Source organism: Tribolium castaneum, chromosome 10 (genome assembly GCF_031307605.1).
Source record: "Tribolium castaneum strain GA2 chromosome 10, icTriCast1.1, whole genome shotgun sequence".
In the NCBI taxonomy this organism is placed as follows: domain Eukaryota; kingdom Metazoa; phylum Arthropoda; class Insecta; order Coleoptera; family Tenebrionidae; genus Tribolium; species Tribolium castaneum.
The window spans coordinates 3055934-3076633 of record NC_087403.1 but is presented as its reverse complement, the minus strand read 5'-3'; the positions used below and the strand labels follow the sequence as shown (position 1 = coordinate 3076633).

Sequence of the window (20700 nt, the reverse complement as noted above, 5' to 3'; positions counted from 1 at the left end):
AAAGAGCTAGGAGAAAACGCTTTTTTAGATCGGAAAGAGCACATCAAAATCTATAAGATAGAATTGGTTTTATTTGATTTTGAGACACTTTAAAAATTGACCGATTTCTGAGGGGGGGGTGTTAACTTTTTTTTATTTTTTTTTATTTTATCATTTACGGCTAAACTATTCTAAAAAGTGGAACTATTTTAATCCATACCTATGCAAAATGATCCGGGGAATCGATTGGCATCGAGAAAATTGCCAAATTCCCAATAGTTTTTTAGTTATGAATTTTTTAAAATTTTACCAATTTTTGCTTTTAGCAGCAGTTTGCTCGAAAACTATTAGTCGGAGAACAATAATCTTTTTTGAAAAAAATAGACAATTTAAAGAGCTTTCCAACGATAATACACTTCATGGGGTTATCTCTAAGAGTTCCGGAGCTATTGCTCGAGAAATGTTCCGGGTACCCAAAACCGACAAAAACTGCGACGAAAATTGAAAAAATCAAACATCAAAAAATCGAACATATGGACTTTTTGTGGACTTTTAACAACTTTTGTGGGTTGTTAAGACATGTAGAAGTCCATAAAAATTTACTGGAGTGAGTTTAAAAAAAAAAAAAAATTTTCACCTCTTTGAAGGTAAGTGTTATTACTCAGGAAATTTTAGCAAAAAAAATCAAATTTATAAATCTCATGAAAAGTTCGTATAATACAGAAAATGAGCCCCTGAATTCAATGGAACAAACCGCATTGCTCTACGACTTTTAGTTTTTGAGTTATGAATTTTTTTGTTGGATAAAATTTTCAACTATGACATAAATGGCTACCCTAAATTTAGGCAAAAAATTTTAAATTTTTAATTTTTGTGAAAAATTGATATAATATGTAAAATGAGCCGTAGAATTCAATCGAACAAACCGCAATGCTCTACGGCTTTTAGTTTTTTTTTATGAATTTTTTTATTGAAAAACTTTGATCGCCTCTGTAGCCGAAACCGTTGCCCGGAGCGGCTCCGGGTTTAATCAAAAAAAATAGAGAAAATTTGGCGCTATCAGATGGATTTTTGTTCGTTGCTCTAAGTCTTATAGTTTCCGAGAAAAACGCAAAAAAAGGTTTCCATTTTCACTTTTTTCCAATTTTCAATCGCTAATTACGGCGAAACTATTAGAGTTATCGAGAAACGAAAAAATGGAGGACAACCGAAATAAAAAACTCTACAAAATGGCATAGGACTCAAGGCAATATCTCGCAAAAAATTTTTCAATTTTCAAACGCCGATTACGGCCAAACTAAAAGAGCTAGGAGAAAACGCTTTTTTAGATCGGAAAGAGCACATCAAAATCTATAAGATAGAATTGGTTTTATTTGATTTTGAGACACTTTAAAAATTGACCGATTTCTGAGGGGGGGGTGTTAACTTTTTTTTATTTTTTTTTATTTTATCATTTACGGCTAAACTATTCTAAAAAGTGGAACTATTTTAATCCATACCTATGCAAAATGATCCGGGGAATCGATTGGCATCGAGAAAATTGCCAAATTCCCAATAGTTTTTTAGTTATGAATTTTTTAAAATTTTACCAATTTTTGCTTTTAGCAGCAGTTTGCTCGAAAACTATTAGTCGGAGAACAATAATCTTTTTTGAAAAAAATAGACAATTTAAAGAGCTTTCCAACGATAATACACTTCATGGGGTTATCTCTAATAGTTCCGGAGCTATTGCTCGAGAAATGTTCCGGGTACCCAAAACCGACAAAAACTGCGACGAAAATTGAAAAAATCAAACATCAAAAAATCGAACATATGGACTTTTTGTGGACTTTTAACAACTTTTGTGGGTTGTTAAGACATGTAGAAGTCCATAAAAATTTACTGGAGTGAGTTTAAAAAAAAAAAAATTTTTCACCTCTTTGAAGGTAAGTGTTATTACTCAGGAAATTTTAGCAAAAAAAATCAAATTTTTAAATCTCATGAAAAGTTCGTATAATACAGAAAATGAGCTCCTGAATTCAATGGAACAAACCGCATTGCTCTACGACTTTTAGTTTTTGAGTTATGAATTTTATTGTTGGATAAAATTTTCCACTATGACATAAATGGCTACCCTAAATTTAGGCAAAAATTTTTAAATTTTTAATTCTTGTGAAAAATCGATATAATATGTAAAATGAGCCGTAGAATTCAATCGAACAAACCGCAATGCTCTACGACTTTTAGTTTTTTTTTTATGAATTTTTTTATTGAAAAACTTTGATCGCCTCTGTAGCCGGAACCGTTGCCCGGAGCGGCTCCGGGTTTAATCGAAAAAATAGAGAAAATTAGGCGCTATCAGATGGATTTTTGTTCGTTGCTCTAAGTCTTATAGTTTCCGAGAAAAACGCAAAAAAAGGTTTCCATTTTCACTTTTTTCCAATTTTCAATCGCTAATTACGGCGAAACTATTAGAGTTATCGAGAAACGGAAAAATGGAGGACAACCGGAATAAAAAACTCTACAAAATGGCATAGGACTCAAGGCGATATCTCGCAAAAAAATTTTCAAATTTCAAACGCCGATTACGGCCAAACTAAAAGAGCTAGGAGAAAACGCTTTTTTAGATCGGAAAGAGCACATCAAAATCTATAAGATAGAATTGGTTTTATTTGATTTTGAGACACTTTAAAAATTGACCGATTTCTAAGGGGGGGGTGTTAACTCTTTTTTAATTTTTTTTATTTTATCATTTACGGCTAAACTATTCTAAAAAGTGGAACTATTTTGATCCATACCTATGCAAAATGATCCGGGGAATCGATTGGCATCGAGAAAATTGCCAAATTCCCAATAGTTTTTTAGTTATGAATTTTTTAAAATTTTACCAATTTTTGCATTTAGCAGCAGTTTTCTCGAAAACTATTAGTCAGAGAACAATAATCTTTTTTGAAAAAAATAGACAATTTAAAGAGCTTTCCAACGATAGTACACTTCATGGGGTTATCTCTAATAGTTCCGGAGCTATTGCTTGAGAAATATTCCGGGTACCCAAAACCGACAAAAACTGCGACGGAAATTGAAAAAATCAAACATCAAAAAATCGAACATATGGACTTTTTGTGGACTTTTAACAACTTTTGTGGGTTGTTAAGACATGTAGAAGTCCATAAAAATTTACTGGAGTGAGTTTAAAAAAAAAAAAATTTTTCACCTCTTTGAAGGTAAGTGTTATTACTCAGGAAATTTTAGCAAAAAAAATCAAATTTTTAAATCTCATGAAAAGTTCGTATAATACAGAAAATGAGCTCCTGAATTCAATGGAACAAACCGCATTGCTCTACGACTTTTAGTTTTTGAGTTATGAATTTTATTGTTGGATAAAATTTTCCACTATGACATAAATGGCTACCCTAAATTTAGGCAAAAATTTTTAAATTTTTAATTCTTGTGAAAAATCGATATAATATGTAAAATGAGCCGTAGAATTCAATCGAACAAACCGCAATGCTCTACGACTTTTAGTTTTTTTTTTATGAATTTTTTTATTGAAAAACTTTGATCGCCTCTGTAGCCGGAACCGTTGCCCGGAGCGGCTCCGGGTTTAATCGAAAAAATAGAGAAAATTAGGCGCTATCAGATGGATTTTTGTTCGTTGCTCTAAGTCTTATAGTTTCCGAGAAAAACGCAAAAAAAGGTTTCCATTTTCACTTTTTTCCAATTTTCAATCGCTAATTACGGCGAAACTATTAGAGTTATCGAGAAACGGAAAAATGGAGGACAACCGGAATAAAAAACTCTACAAAATGGCATAGGACTCAAGGCGATATCTCGCAAAAAAATTTTCAAATTTCAAACGCCGATTACGGCCAAACTAAAAGAGCTAGGAGAAAACGCTTTTTTAGATCGGAAAGAGCACATCAAAATCTATAAGATAGAATTGGTTTTATTTGATTTTGAGACACTTTAAAAATTGACCGATTTCTAAGGGGGGGGTGTTAACTCTTTTTTAATTTTTTTTATTTTATCATTTACGGCTAAACTATTCTAAAAAGTGGAACTATTTTGATCCATACCTATGCAAAATGATCCGGGGAATCGATTGGCATCGAGAAAATTGCCAAATTCCCAATAGTTTTTTAGTTATGAATTTTTTAAAATTTTACCAATTTTTGCATTTAGCAGCAGTTTTCTCGAAAACTATTAGTCAGAGAACAATAATCTTTTTTGAAAAAAATAGACAATTTAAAGAGCTTTCCAACGATAGTACACTTCATGGGGTTATCTCTAATAGTTCCGGAGCTATTGCTTGAGAAATATTCCGGGTACCCAAAACCGACAAAAACTGCGACGAAAATTGAAAAAATCAAACATCAAAAAATCGAACATATGGACTTTTTGTGGACTTTTAACAACTTTTGTGGGTTGTTAAGACATGTAGAAGTCCATAAAAATTTACTGGAGTGAGTTTAAAAAAAAAAAAAAATTTTCACCTCTTTGAAGGTAAGTGTTATTACTCAGGAAATTTTAGCAAAAAAAATCAAATTTTTAAATCTCATGAAAAGTTCGTATAATACAGAAAATGAGCCCCTGAATTCAATGGAACAAACCGCATTGCTCTACGACTTTTAGTTTTTGAGTTATGAATTTTTTTGTTGGATAAAATTTTCAACTATGACATAAATGGCTACCCTAAATTTAGGCAAAAAATTTTAAATTTTTAATTTTTGTGAAAAATTGATATAATATGTAAAATGAGCCGTAGAATTCAATCGAACAAACCGCAATGCTCTACGGCTTTTAGTTTTTTTTTTATGAATTTTTTTATTGAAAAACTTTGATCGCCTCTGTAGCCGAAACCGTTGCCCGGAGCGGCTCCGGGTTTAATCAAAAAAATAGAGAAAATTTGGCGCTATCAGATGGATTTTTGTTCGTTGCTCTAAGTCTTATAGTTTCCGAGAAAAACGCAAAAAAAGGTTTCCATTTTCACTTTTTTCCAATTTTCAATCGCTAATTACGGCGAAACTATTAGAGTTATCGAGAAACGAAAAAATGGAGGACAACCGGAATAAAAAACTCTACAAAATGGCATAGGACTCAAGGCGATATCTCGCAAAAAATTTTTCAATTTTCAAACGCCGATTACGGCCAAACTAAAAGAGCTAGGAGAAAACGCTTTTTTAGATCGGAAAGAGCACATCAAAATCTATAAGATAGAATTGGTTTTATTTGATTTTGAGACACTTTAAAAATTGACCGATTTCTAAGGGGGGGGTGTTAACTCTTTTTTAATTTTTTTTATTTTATCATTTACGGCTAAACTATTCTAAAAAGTGGAACTATTTTGATCCATACCTATGCAAAATGATCCGGGGAATCGATTGGCATCGAGAAAATTGCCAAATTCCCAATAGTTTTTTAGTTATGAATTTTTTAAAATTTTACCAATTTTTGCATTTAGCAGCAGTTTTCTCGAAAACTATTAGTCAGAGAACAATAATCTTTTTTGAAAAAAATAGACAATTTAAAGAGCTTTCCAACGATAGTACACTTCATGGGGTTATCTCTAATAGTTCCGGAGCTATTGCTTGAGAAATATTCCGGGTACCCAAAACCGACAAAAACTGCGACGGAAATTGAAAAAATCAAACATCAAAAAATCGAACATATGGACTTTTTGTGGACTTTTAACAACTTTTGTGGGTTGTTAAGACATGTAGAAGTCCATAAAAATTTACTGGAGTGAGTTTAAAAAAAAATTTTTTTTCACCTCTTTGAAGGTAAGTGTTATTACTCAGGAAATTTTAGCAAAAAAAATCAAATTTTTAAATCTCATGAAAAGTTCGTATAATACAGAAAATGAGCCCCTGAATTCAATGGAACAAACCGCATTGCTCTACGACTTTTAGTTTTTGAGTTATGAATTTTTTTGTTGGATAAAATTTTCCACTATGACAAATGGCTACCCTAAATTTAGGCAAAAAAATCAAATTTTTAAATCTCATGAAAAGTTTGTATAATACAGAAAATGAACAGAAATGAAATACAGAAATGAAAATTTATCGGCTCGTTTCATTATTAATTTGAAGCTTATCGAGCCCACACGCAAATTCTCACTCGAAACGTTTCACAGAAATGTGATCTATTAGTGACCATAAACATTTGACAGTCTGACAATAATTTACAGCAGTGGGCGAGCAATAAATCATCTAAGCTCAGTTGCAGGAAAGTTCACAACTTCATGATTAGAATGTGGATGTCTCGGGAGTGACTAACACTTCAGGGCCCTCAAGCGAATCAGCGAATGCGCGAATAGCGAATTAATCGAATCCTAAACTTTTTGCAGAATTCGACGATTATTACATGTCACTGCGGCCACGGATGGAAGGCGACGGGTGCAACTCCACCATAGACACCAACTTGCCTCATCCCACAAAACCGGAGCTAGTTATCAACTGTCGCAACGGTTGGTTCCGGGAGTTCTGGAGTCAGCACAACAAGTGCAGCTTCGATAACACCGACCGGAAATGCACGGGGGAAGAAGCTATTTCAGACTACGAACAAGAGGGTCTAGTGCCATTCGTGGGTACGTGTTTTTATTTTCAGCACGCTGTAGTTTTTACACATTTTAGCGACGAATCCGTCTTAATATCTAGAAAATTGCTTCCAAAGCGGAATTCGCTTTTTAGACTTTCTAACTATGTACTCAAGATTCAAATCTCGAGTCAAATTTTAAGTTTGAATTATGGCCATCAAGACGAAATCTTACTTGTTAATCGCAGAGCTCCTACAAGTTTCGGCCGAATCTGCATAACGCAGGGAAATTCGGCTCCTTGATGTAAACCGACGGAGTCCAGGCGGCTTGACATATTTTTCGCAAGTTAGCTTTATCAGTGTTGTGTGAAAACCCGAGAACTTGCTGTACATTGCCTAATGTTCAAGCCATAGCTGTCGGCACATTTGTTTGTCCGAAACCGGCACGAGGTGTAAAGTTAGTTTCGGAATAGCACAGTTTTGTAACTCAATTACGACCAAACTTCAATTTACGGTTACGATTACAATTTGCGTTATAATGCATGTATCTTTATCTTAAATTCTGTGAGAAGAATTACGCCGAGGATTTAATTTCCTCAGAAATAACACACCTGGATGGCTAATAAAATTAGGAAAACAGAGATCTAGCCTAATAATAACAGAAGCACGTTTCTGAGCAAACGTCCGCTTTTCGGGATTATGCATATAGATGTTTGAGCAGTAAATGGTTGAGATGTAAATTAAAGGTTACTTCCGCTGGAATTTGACAACGGGGAACGAATCAATACACTATTATGTTAATGAATGAAGTACTTAACGTGTCAAGGAACGCTTGTTCCACTTTCTATAATACAATAATGTCACATATTAATTAAATTCGGTAATTAAATCAATTATATACGGCGCTAACCGTCCCCTCTAATAAGGGTAATAAGCAGGCAATTACACTATTGTAAGACGCTTAGTCTACACTGTGTAATCCTTTAAGATATGTAAGTTGGTTGTCATGAAGTATCTAATGACACACCATTTGTATGCCCGCTCTGGGCTTATCGCAAGGCCTTGCGTGTAATACCTTTATTATGTGTCCTCTTCCACACTAATCAATCTTGCAACATAAGCACAATTTCAGACGCACCAGAAGCGCACTTACACCTAATCGAAAAATAATTATCCCATACAGTCTAACGGATTCAAACCACAAAGAGAAGCACGAAGCAGTCTTTCCCAATGAAAAATAAAATTAAAAATTGTAACAATTAGATTTTTATCTTGTGTCAGTTTTGTTTGAAATATTAGAGAGCCCATACATAATAAATTTCATTGAAACTCGTTGGCTGGTCCAGCCTCAAGTTTCAGTTTGTTCCGAAGGTAAACTTGACGAGGAGGCAGTGTGTTAATTCATTATAAATCAAATTTTCTGCTCGGTGGACTGTTTTTATATTAAACATTTTGTTTCATTTAACTTGGAAATAACCAAAACTTGCATACATTTGAATAGTTTGGGACTCTAGTTCATACTTGGGCTTCTAATTGCTGACGGGTACTGCGATGCGTTACTAAAGGTGGTTTAAATTTCGGTCGGCATTTCTATGGTTGTGCCACATTGAAACAGCATAATTAAAATGTCACCACAATACATGCCGTGGGCGGACGACCGAGAGAAAGGGTCAACAATTGTCCAATATTATTAACTCATCCAAATATGACGAGCTCTTGCAAATAGGATGTCAACAGTCGACACCCTTACCCTGACTTGCTCCAGAAAAGTTCATCGGCAAACCAGATGACGGCATGGAAGTATGCATTCATCACCGAAAGTTAATCTTATAAACTTCAACCCAAAGCTTTGTTCTCGCGGGACACATTTTAATTTAAGTGAAAAGTCCCAACGGTTTAATATTCAATTTTACGAATCCACAGGTTTTCAACAATAACCGATACAATATTCTTATGCCTTGTTGAAGCTAATTTTCTTCTGTATGTTTCGCTGAATGGCTTTGTGTACTTTTTGTGCAAGTTTTTCCCACATTTTATGTCTAGGAGAAAAGCGTTTGAATGTACATTATGTTCGAAATCGATGGAAAAATTCCCTTTGAAAGCACTGTATCGATACGGTTGGAATATTTAAACATGAATCAGTATTAAGAATTGTAAACATCCCCATGATTAATGCGAACCGATAAAATCGAAGTGAATAAAAAATTGCAAATAGTGATGCGGAGTTTATGTTTAATTTAACTAGGTTCAGATTTACCAATTTTATGGGCTCTAATAAAGTCATAAACTGGTTTAATTAAAGGTTGTGTCATTTTATTGGGCAACTTTAATTGAGTTGGAATCGTTCGAAAATAAAAACTTCCGACCTCCCCACTTTGTAATTAAATGGTAGTAGGAAATCTGATGATTTATGCAAGTTATCCGTCTTGTTATTGTAGGGAGATGAAATTACAAGGCAGCGGTGGTCAGCTTCGATTGCCACATCTGTGCGAAACGTCCTCAGGCATTTCAACTTAAACTCCTGATTGGTTAACCAATGCGCCAACTAATTGAACTTTTTGGGAGTCATAATTTGGCACAAAGTGAATAGAACGAGTTTTAACTACTTTATTGATGGGCAATTTACGAGCAGTCGGCATTGGCGTAACTGGAACCAAGTGATGTTCCGCGCTTGTTTAAATTTCAATCCTGCCTCTGGCACTCGAAAAAGTGTGACATTTTTCAATTCATTCAGATTAGCGCAACATGGGGCGTGCTAATCCGGCCAAGGTTTGATTTGAGACACTCCGTATTGACACTCGTTCCCCCAAATGAAGAAATTATAAAATTGGCCCAAGAGAGCGTGGGCTAATTTTAATATAAGTGAAGTTCACTCATTAACTCGAATCGAACCGAAGAAACTTTGATTAACAATCTCATTGTGCGAAAATATCGATTTCTCATTTGAAACTCTTCCAACATTTTTCCCTGTTATTCCCAACAATGACAGATTAATATCGCCTCGGAACTTCACGTTTAATTTTAAAAACACAAACATCAACTTTAAACGACGTTCCCTGACAATATATTGCTGAAGGCAAAAATCAAAATTTCAGCTTGGTTATGTATCATATTTTCAGCTGATACCGAGCGAAAATCCCAGAAACGCATCCTCAAATTTATTACGATCGGGCGAACGACAAAATACTTTTTTTGACAGGGAGGCGCAGGAAATAATTCAGATATCCGTATATGCTTTCACCCCAAAAGCGTTTTATATGTGCTTTCGCGCGGCTAATAAACTTTTACAATCGTTCAATGCATATCTTAATTAACCCACACATTGTTGGCGAGCTTTCGGCTCAAGCTTTCGATCTGGGAAAAATGGCCGTTATCACGACCCGGTTTTGAGAGTATCGTGCCGATAATTTCAGGTGATTTACACCTAGTTGGGCCAATAACGCCAGGATTTACTACAAAAAGGTGACGATGTAGTTAGGGACACAGAAACCATCAATATTGTGGTCAAATATAGCACAGCGCCAGCGTTTCTTCCCATACTCAATATCTCGCTTTAATCGCGAGAGGGATTATAGCCCTAAAAATACGCCCATAAAACAAGCGATCTCCTGGTGAATCAACGGAACAACGCGATTTCAGATTTTTCAAGCAAAAGCTTAATCAGCTTTACCCCGACATGGACAAGCTTTTTTCGAACAAATCTTTCAAAGAATTGTTTTTTAACACTCGGCCAAAATTTTGTACATGTCGGTGACAAAATGTCATTTCACGGTTAAAATCAGATTAGTTAACACAGTAAATTCGATTATTCGACACACGAGGTAATAAGGTTACGAAGGTTTGCTCCAATTAAAGATCACACATGGACGGAATAACACAACCAAATACAATTGAAAAATCAATTGCACCAGAAGAGTTTCTAGGCCTCGCTCAACAGTTGAAAACTGAAATGTTAGATCAAGCTAGAAAAATTAGATGTGGCACCAATTGACGGGAAATAAAATATTTTAAAAACAATTCGTTTAATTCGGTGGTTTAGCGCTCCGATATTCATGAAATGCAGGGACAGCAAGCCTGATTACTCAGAATGGGAAAGCTTTGATCACTGCGTTATGTAAGCTCGTTTTCTGATCAGAGCTTTATTAATTTGTCGGCTGTCGAATTATCGAAGCCGGTATCAAAGGTGTTCGGTAATATTTCAGACTAAAACCGTTGTATGCGTTTAATCCAATTCCTTTGAGTCGTAATTGAAGCATTATGAATTTTACCGACTTGTTTGATTGAATATATCCAACTGTCTTTTCCATGTACAAATTGTTTTGTCTCTCCAAAAGTTGAAATTTCCGAAGCTTTCACAAACTTAATAACAATTCGGATTCTGTCAGACATAAAGAGAAAAACTGATGTCTTGAGAATGGTTAAACCGATCTTCTTACAAATCAAAGCGGAACCAAGCCGGAGAAGTGGATCGGTTAAGATGTTATGTTACACCAATGACCGATTTGGAGAATTCAAGTACTCGTGTCCTGGAGATTTTTTAGGGCGAGTCGATGGCATCTGTTGCGGATGTTTCGCCTTATAAACGGATAGAATTTTTCTAGCTTTGAAAGTCCAACCGGACTTCGTAATTTAAATTTGTAGCATTTTCATTTGAGAGTATTTTAATCTGTTCATATTAGCCGAGTCGCTTGTTAGGATTTAGTTAATTAAGTAAGTCACGTATTTTTCAGCGCTTAAACTTTTTCTTTCACAGCGCAACTAGTTTAAATTTATTCTCTCAAATATCAATATTGAATTACTTCAGGTTGGCGACACTCTTAATTTGTAATTACTCTTTTTGTATACACAAGCAGCCAATTGAAACTTTGTCATTTCACAACTCCGGAGTTTTTATTGACCAAATAAAACTTTAACTGCGACAAATCGGGCTTTTTTCCAATTTAAACATTAAACAATATAATTTCTCTACAACTGCATTTTTTACTCTCTGTGAAATTTCATTACGGGCGGTTTTACGTTCTACCCGTCCTTTCATTACCGTTTTCTTTGAAGGCTCATTCTAAGCAAGGCTATTTTATAGGCTTAATGCTACTAATTTTAAACTGACGTAAAATTAATTCGAGCCGTTGAAACTTTTTGTACGTAAATTTTTCTAATCATTGCCATTGCGACACAAATATATGCTCCAATTATTTTGCTTTTCATTGCATCTATTGTTTCTTAAATTGGCTGAAAATTTGAATTTGGGCGATAATGTCTCGTTGGGGTTTCATACAAATTTGCTAGAATGGAATGGATTTTTAAATTAGGAACATTTGTAAAAAATCTGAAGTGTATTCAGTTACGAAGTTGGGTAAATATATGAGAAAAGAACTGCTGAGCACTTCACCTTGAAGAGTCTTAAGTTCCTTTGCACGGGTCGGTAAATGAATCTTTTATTTATAAAACGAGTAATTCTTTCACTATTAACCTGTATTTAAAAAGACGCCTGAATTAATCGTTTCAAAGACCACGAATGCTTTTTTCTTCAGCAAGAAGCATAAATTCGTACAAGCGCTAGTGGAATTCATTTTCTCGGTGGTTTTCTTTCAAGTGTCTCCAGAGAGTCGCTTTTCACACTTTGGAAAACTTTACGCTAATTGAATAGAGGAGGTAACTTTTCTCCAGTAAAAATTATAGGTAATATCATTACACTTATTGGAGCTTTTAGGGACCAAAAATCTGTGTAATTTTGCTTTTAAGCTGTTATTTTTGTTGCGGGAATGTATGTGCACAAATTACAGCGTTATTAATTTAGTCTGTGGGAAGCGCGTTGACTTTGAAGCATTTGCAAAAATGATTCTGTTTAAATGGCGAAATTAATGGAGAGAGTCCGTTGTCATGGCAAAGGGTTCAAAGGATTTTTGTTAATCCGGCTTTATGGTTGAACTAATTTGCAATGAAAACCCAGATAAATAAATAAAGAGAACGTGATGCCCTTAAGAATAATTAGCTGGCTTAGGGTGTGTCTACTTTATTTTCTGTTTCAGTGGATGCCGTGTACGCCGCCGCTCACGCCATTCATAATATCATCGTCGACGAATGTGGAACTGATCCTTTTTATTTGTGCAACAAACTCAAACCTGCCCCTTTAGGAATACAACTTTTAAAGTACCTGAGAAATGTCTCGTTCATAGGTACGTAAACGTTTCACTCTTCCAGTTTTTTCCAGACAAACTTGAGATTTATTTATTCCAAGATTAGATCAAGCCAATTTCAAGGTACGAAGTATAATGCGAAGCGAAAGTCCAATAAGTCAAAGTTCGCCTAATTTAAATTAAAGCCGAAAATGAACGGAATTTATTGGAATTAGGCCGGATTCGTGGTTTCGGGAGAATACTTGCCAAACAGAGAATTACTTACAATTAGCAGATGCATATTTTAGGTAGATTTCCGAGAAAATCTCATCACAAACTTATTTTATTTAAACACATTCCTTACACTTTTAAAACCCACCTGTAGTGAGCGCCGGAAGGTCTTCTTTATCCACTTGTTTGTTAGGTTTAATTTCCTGTTTCATTTTAGGAAATTTTATCATTATTACTCTTCACTTTGTTAAAAAGTTTCCACCGGAAATGTGCATGGAAATAACTTCTCATTTTGTTTAGAATGAATTGTGAGGCTACTTTCAAGCCGTTTTTTCAAATTACATTTTTCCACAGGCCGGCAAAAAACTGAAGTTAGGTTCAACCAGGATGGCGATGCTTACGGCAGCTACAACATCTACCAGTACCAAAGACATGAGGATGGAAAATACGACTACAGTCAAATCGGTTCGTGGAAAGAGAAGTAAGTTATTCGTTATTACTTTCAGTTTTTGCACTCGTTGCACTAAAGCTGCTCTAGGAAACACTTTAAAAAGATAAGAGCAAAATTAAAAAGTGTCGGAGATGATTAATGTTCTGGTCATGGCAGGAAAATGATCCGACGGTTGAGCATCGTCAACTTCACACACAAAAGCTTATTTTTCTGGTGGTTGAAGATAGGAGTAATGCCATAATTACATCTTAATGTTTTAACGCTTTGTGATAATCGTAATTTGTGTAAAGTTTCTAAATGGAGCTTTTGTGAAATTATCTAGTGTTGCGTTAAAACTGTATCTTGGGACAATAAAATAGCGTGTCTGCTGCATGCAACAATAACAACCGGCGAAGTTATCCCCTGTAGAGCAACCAACGCTTTCCAATTTTTAAATCCCTAAATCAAACTAATTTATAACTCGATTTCGAGAAAAATATCAAAAGTTTCTTGAAGTACACCTCAAAGATTAATCAGTAATGAAGAGTCGAGTTTGCAAGTTTATTTTCAACTTCATCAGTTACTCACATAATTGTGCTGTTATTATATTTCTCGTAACTTGTTTGAAAAGTCTCGAAAAAAGGAACCTTGAGCTGATTCCCTCCAATAAGATAAATCAGAGCACGAAATAATCGAGAACGGGATCGAATAACATCGCCAAAAAGCGACAATTTTCTTCTCATTAGCTTTGTTCCAGAGTTCCGTGATATCTTAGACGAAAAAATAACAACGAGACGTGTCAAAGCATTCGATTTATTCAAACGCTCTGAAATTGGCGGCTTATAATTAAACATCGATGCAGACAATGCAATAATCGGAGATGACAGCTCGAGACTAAGACAAACTGCGAAATTCCATCTGATTAATTGTTAGGAATATCTGATTTTCACAACTGCCACAAAATGAGTTGAAAGGTGTATTAAAAATGAACTTTGTTTTACTTTCATCAAAATAATTAATCCACCCCGCACCGCTTTCCAGGAATGTTTATCGGAGAGAAATATCGCTGTTGTAGTTTTATTGGCACTTTAACATTTTTGTCAACATCTCATTATTAAAGTTGCGTTACAGTCACTATTATTTTCAATTTAATTTGCCGCTTTGACGCCTTTTTTTGAATAAAGCCAGACACGTGCATAACCTTTATCGGGTAAAACAGTATTCGTGCAGTGATCAATTACATCAGAGAGCTAATTAATAGCCGTAATTTTTAAAATAGTTGCATTTTACGGATTTGCTGGAAAATTATATTGCGCCGCATTTATCGAAAGTTTAATTAAAATGGAAGGGATTTAGGACAATCGTGGAACAAATATTTCAAATGGATTTTACAATACATTGCCGAAAGTTTCATCTAACGATATATCAATTTTCTAATTCTGTTCTTGGCAGTTTTCCTATTAATTTCCCTGTTGTCTATTATGGCCTGCACTTCTCTGTTTAAATGGATACTAATCACACGGCAGGATTAATCGGTACTTGTGTGAATCGAACAGAGGATATAATTAACTATGCAGAACGGAATATTCGTGAACTTTCACTTAAAGCATAACGGTCACCTTAAAAAATGAATACACCTACAAAACATATAAATTATTTTTAACACAACAGCTCTACAGCTTCTACACCAACATACAAATGATAAACTGTCTTAAAAACTGTGAAATATGATAAATATTGTCAAAACAACACCAATTCCCTTGCCACATTACTCACTCCTGAAGTGTAAAGTCCGAGACTTTTTTCTAATATTCTTTATTAGTTTTTCCGACAAGCACTGACATAAATTTAAACAGACAAGTCTCCCCCATTGGCGTCTCTAACCCTATTGTTATTACCCAGGAAAATTACCTTATTTAACCTACCATTACAGAATACAATATGAGGGGTTGCTTATGAACTTTAATCATCAGCTCGCTGCAAACACGTTCTTGTAACTAATTTTACAACACTGCTAATTTTAATAAAACTACATCACGTTCTGTTACGGATTGAAAGTGTTGATAATTCGGTAAAACTAGTTAAATGCTTCGACGACGCTGACATTTAATCGTATTCAAATTAAATTACGCCAAGGGTACATAATTTAAAATCAAAACTGCTCGAACAATGTTTGTTGAATCAGGCTTTCAAAAATGCAATTATTCCTTGTTTCATACAAACAAAAACATGTCTGACTTAATTTGACATAGAATTTAATTCAAAATACTAACCAAAGGCGACCTGTTTTATTCGGAAAGCAAAACGGACGCGAGATTTTTAAATTATCCCCATACAATGGTCCTTGCTCTCCTTTTCGCGTATTTATTTTATTCAACTAGTCATGCAGTCGGGTTATCAGCTCTTAGTCATACGCTGTACAGGATGCACTGACACTTCACAAATCGCAACTACTGCACAAATAAAAACAGCAAAAGATCAAATTGCAAATGAAATTCCTCGTAGTTTCTCCTGTTTTCGATTTTTTGTGATGCGTTTGGGCTTTTTTTAATAACAAATTCTGTAGAGACCAGTGGCACGAGTGGTGGAGTAAAATAAATCTGTTCATTTCAGACTGATCTTGAACTTAAGCCGGATCCAATGGAAGGAAAGCGATGAAATGCCCAAGTCAATTTGCAGCGAAACATGTCCATCAGGCCACATACGGAACTATCAAGCAAGTTTGGTTTTGGCCGGGTATCCGGGCCATTTTGACGTCTAATTGTCGATTTCAGGATCAGTGCTGCTGGGTGTGCGTTTCCTGCCGAGAGGACGCTTACGTCTTCAACGACACTTGCAAATCCTGCCTTCCAGGCTACGCCCCCAACAAGGACAAAACGGACTGCGACAAGCTGAAAGCGCTGGTGATAGAATGGATGAGTCCGTGGGCTTTGGTCCCTCTCGTGTTTTCCTCCTTCGGCATCCTCTGCACCATCTTCACCACCTGCGTCTTCATCCGCTACAACCGCACCCCTGTGATCATGGCCTCGGGCAGGGAGCTCTGCTACGTCCTGCTCAGCGGCGTCCTGTGCTGCTACTCCATGTCCTTCGTTATCCTCGCAAAGCCCTCGGTGGAGACCTGTGCCGTGATGCGCGTGGGGCTCGGCCTGTGCCTCAGCGTCTGCTACAGCGCGATTTTCACCAAAACCAATCGCATCTCGAGGATATTTAACCGAGGGGTGAAAAGCATCAAAAGACCTGTTTATACTTCACCCATCTCGCAAGTCGCCATCGCACTCGGTAAGCAAACACACAAATACGCTCCTTTTGCAGCCAAACGGGAACCATCATCAATTTTATCAACATAAAGCGACGGAAAACTGGATTTTACGGCCACCGCCGGCAAAAAATTACACAAAATTTAGGCACACTTAAGTTCATTTTACAGCCATTTTACTACCTTTTATTAATGGCAGAAATCACTCAAGGGACCCATCTTTCATTCGGGTTTCAATTAGGACGAACCGTTTTTAAAGCTACCACAGTCGTTCGTTCAAACACATGAATGATGTCGGATTTGCAATATGTAATTAAAAAGTAATAATTTAGCCAGCGTGCGGCCGGCTTTGCGTCGCGTAGTTAAAACTGAATGCAGCTTATAGTTAAAAAGTAACAAGTGTGTAATTGCAGATGAGTATTTTGTTCGTGCTTAAAAGTGGATTTTATTGTCGAGTTTAAGTTGTCGCATCGGCGATAAAATGGGTGACGTGAGTCGTGAAAATTGATTAAACTGCATGAAAACGATGATCGTTTGTATGCACTTGTTAATCGCTTTTTTATTGGCAGAAATCTCGTTTTGTGTGATTGAGATTGCAGAATAAGCGAGCAAAAAATGTTGAAAGCGGGATTTAGTAGTAAACACACTAATCATGAAAATTACGACGGAGAATATGCGTTACCTTAGAAAAGAGAGACATTCAAGTTGTCACAAAGATGGCTTTCTTGGAAATTTGTTTGCGGATAAAAAAGCCTAGTGGTAGTCCTTCGTTAAGTACGCTTTGTTGGAGTGAAATCCGTGCTCTCTAAACACAACACAAATAAGTGTTACGTAAAGCAGTGGGGTAAAATATTTCGTTTTTTGTGTTTATTTGCAATTTAGCTACATATTTCATTTGATTCGAGTAAAATATGGGCAATGTAAAATCGCTGTCCCGGCGCATCCACCATTTTTCTAATCGTCTATTTTTCGGTGCGGCATTTTTCGGCAGGAATCGTATCAATACAACTGGTTGGAGCGATCGTTTGGCTTGTGATCGAACGGCCGGATATTCGGGAAATATACCCGTACCCGCTAACAGCCGTCTTGACCTGCAGAGTCTCAACTTTCTCGCTCATCATGTCTTTGGTTTACAATATGATACTCATTATCCTCTGCACCTGGTACGCTTTCAAAACCAGAAAAATACCAGAGAACTTTAATGAAGCCAAATATATTGGATTTACGATGTACTCCACTTGCATTGTCTGGCTAGCGTTTCTTCCAATTTACTTCGGAACAAATAACGACTACAAGGTAATCGCTGACTCTGTCACCGCCACGCGATTTACCACCCCTTTGCAGATCCAGATAGTCAGTATGTGCATGTGTCTCAACATCAGCGCAACTGTTGCTTTGGGTTGCTTATTTACGCCCAAAGTTTACCTCGTCCTATTCCAACCCTACAAGAATGTGCGTCAAGGCAACGGAAACCAGGTGAGTCAACACTAAGTAATCCCAAATTCTAAATCAACTTTACAACCCCCAATAACCAATTCATCTCAGACTGCTTTTACCCACTCTCCTTGCATCAAATAATTCAATTATGACACCCCGAAACCCAATACTTTATCAAATTTGCATATTTTTACACAGCGCGTTTAAACTTAATCATTCCGCTTAGCTGTAAACAATGCACCAATTAATTAATACACACCCAAATTAAATTATTTCATTGGCTTGATTTACTACGAAACCACAGCTAGAATTTATTTATTAATTAATTCAGCAAACTCAGATTAAAACAATTTGTTTTGACAATGGCCGAAAATATTTCATTCTGCTGGACGTATTAATTTGTCAGCTGTTTTTAACTAATTCGATTCACTTGTCACTACATCAACACTTACGCAAAGAACCGAGCATCTCCATTTAGAGCAGCTTTTGCTCTTGTTCGTTTGTTTGTTGCATTGCAACGACAGAAAATTAACACCGAACTAATGTGTTGCATTATATTAACAGCAATTAATTTTACCAACACCAGTGCCATAAGGGCCTAATTTATACTAATTACACATGCATGTTTATTTGTAGCAAATTTCTCAGTCGGATTCATTTTTCTGCATTAACGCCACAGCGGCGGAAATATTGCGCCAGATCAAATAATTTTATCATAATAACTGATAAATCCGATATTCATAACAAGTGAGCTAAAATCAACAGTTGATTATAAATATACAATTACGAATTATCATGTCAAAATGTTATGTAATCTGCTTAACACCAAATAAATATTCATGATACCGCATGTGTTTTTCAAGGAAAAAACTTGCTTAAATCTGAAAATACCCCCGAAAAACAATTAATAATTTGAAATACTTTATTTTAAAACTAAACAGCAGCCTGTTTCTAAAATAACTCAACTTGTATTATTTAAATACAAATTATTCGGTGGTACATATTTTTATTGTTTTTTTTTCTATGCCTGGTTGAGTTAACTTCAGTGATCAAATTTTTTAAGGCTGCCCGCCTTATTTATGTATTTATATTTCAGAAACTCTAAACTTTTGGATAAGGCAAATCACGCTATTTCTTTTGTCTTCTACTAGAAGTTCTTAAAATTTTTATACAACTAGATAATTCGTCTTGTTCCGGTGTATTTTTTCAATTTCGATAAGTTTTCGTCGATATAAAGTGTTGGGTGTCAATAGCGTGCACGTAAAAAGGCCGGAAATAAATAACAGAAATAAAGGGTCTATTTTTATGAGAAAGTTATGGTTGTTGCACCATATCTCCACCGGTGGAATGTGGCGGGTCTCCCTATTTAGCTGATATTAGGGTGAGTTACGTCTTGTGGAGCTTGATGTGAGTAGCAAATGTCGATCGAGCAAAAGTGGGTCGTTGAGTTTTTGGCAGTCCAGCAGGCATATTGCGCTTATCAGCGATCGGTTTGTTGCGAGGCATTGAGTGCGATAATGAGCGTGTGAATTTCAGGGTGGAAATCCCGACCGGCCGGCTTACAGTATGCGCTTCGCGGGTCCTCGCTCTCAAACAATCCAGTCAATGACGAGTAACTCCAGATCTTCGCCAAGGTTGGGCCAAAAGCATGCCAACGGAGACCCGAACGCTCTTCCGAGCCCCAGCATCGAGGAGAGCTCTTTAAGTTAAATCAGTGTCTTCCTTTCAGAATCAGTCAATACGCAACTCAAATGTCAAAAGCAAACCAAAATTAGTATTTACAAATATATGTCCTGAAATTCGTGTTAAAATTTTCGATTTTCTTGTTGATATTCATGTCTAAATATAAATAAGTTAATTGATGTTGAGCCCTTTTACACGTATTGCAGAAATATTGCAGTAAAAACTAATTTTGCATCTCTGTCCTTCAACTTCTACACTTTTGCAATCTTGATGTAAAAACTAGAGTAATGGCATATTTAGGTAGATCAGTATTAAATATTGTGATTCATCGTATATTATGCTTTAGTCGGATTATTATTCGATTTTATACTATTTGCTCACGTTTTATTTCATCTGTGCCTAATATGTGTGGTGTAAAGTAGACTTAAGCTGATTTTTATCTGTAAATATAAGACAAGGAGCTGATTGGGTAAGTCGTTAGATAGTAAGTATGTAAAATTTGTAAATAGGTCGTTTTTTGTTCTCTCCATTAAAAACGAGACGAGAAGGTGCTATAACGAGACGCGATTTATCACTGATGCATTTAGTTTGTAAATACTGAATTTGTAATTTTTTTAAGTGATGTGTCAAAGCATAAAGGAACGAATTTATTAATGTAAATAAAAACCGTTCACATCGGTTGATTTCCCACTCTCGACAAGATTCCTGAATCAATTGTTTAGCTCATCGTTAGGATAGTTCTATTTTTCTAAATATATACTGATCATTTCGAAAATCTCTATGTTCCTTAACGTTGTTAAGTTTCAAAGACTCGTACAAATTGTTTTTAAATGTTATTTATTTATGTAGGCTAGATAAATCATATCGAAATACATAGAATAGGAGACATGTGTAAGCTGAAAATATTGTGATACTATGAAAATAGTTTACTTGTGTAAAATTAGAGATGCAATTGTTGTACTTTAGGGACATTTATCTGTAGTTGTTAAAAAATTTGATGGAACTGATTAAATGGGTAACCAGACAATCGCATTATTTCCCCGCTATTTGACCAA

General features: G+C 35.6%; 1 protein-coding gene across 3 annotated transcripts in view; it reads left to right on the top strand.

Moving 5' to 3' along the window:
* LOC663070 (metabotropic glutamate receptor 7) overlaps window positions 1-20672 on the top strand; it is a 61178-nt gene extending 40506 nt beyond the window's left edge. For all 3 annotated transcript variants that reach the window (XM_064359348.1, XM_064359349.1, XM_064359350.1), the window contains 8 exons: window positions 6305-6544; window positions 12522-12668; window positions 13194-13320; window positions 15883-15985; window positions 16044-16548; window positions 17517-17821; window positions 17870-18001; window positions 19499-20672. In XM_064359348.1, coding sequence (XP_064215418.1) covers window positions 6305-6544; window positions 12522-12668; window positions 13194-13320; window positions 15883-15985; window positions 16044-16548; window positions 17517-17821; window positions 17870-18001; window positions 19499-19672 — 1733 coding nt within the window. In that variant the 3' untranslated portion in view covers window positions 19673-20672. The remainder of the gene's footprint in view (window positions 1-6304; window positions 6545-12521; window positions 12669-13193; window positions 13321-15882; window positions 15986-16043; window positions 16549-17516; window positions 17822-17869; window positions 18002-19498) is intronic.
* The last annotated feature ends 28 nt before the right edge of the window (window positions 20673-20700 follow it).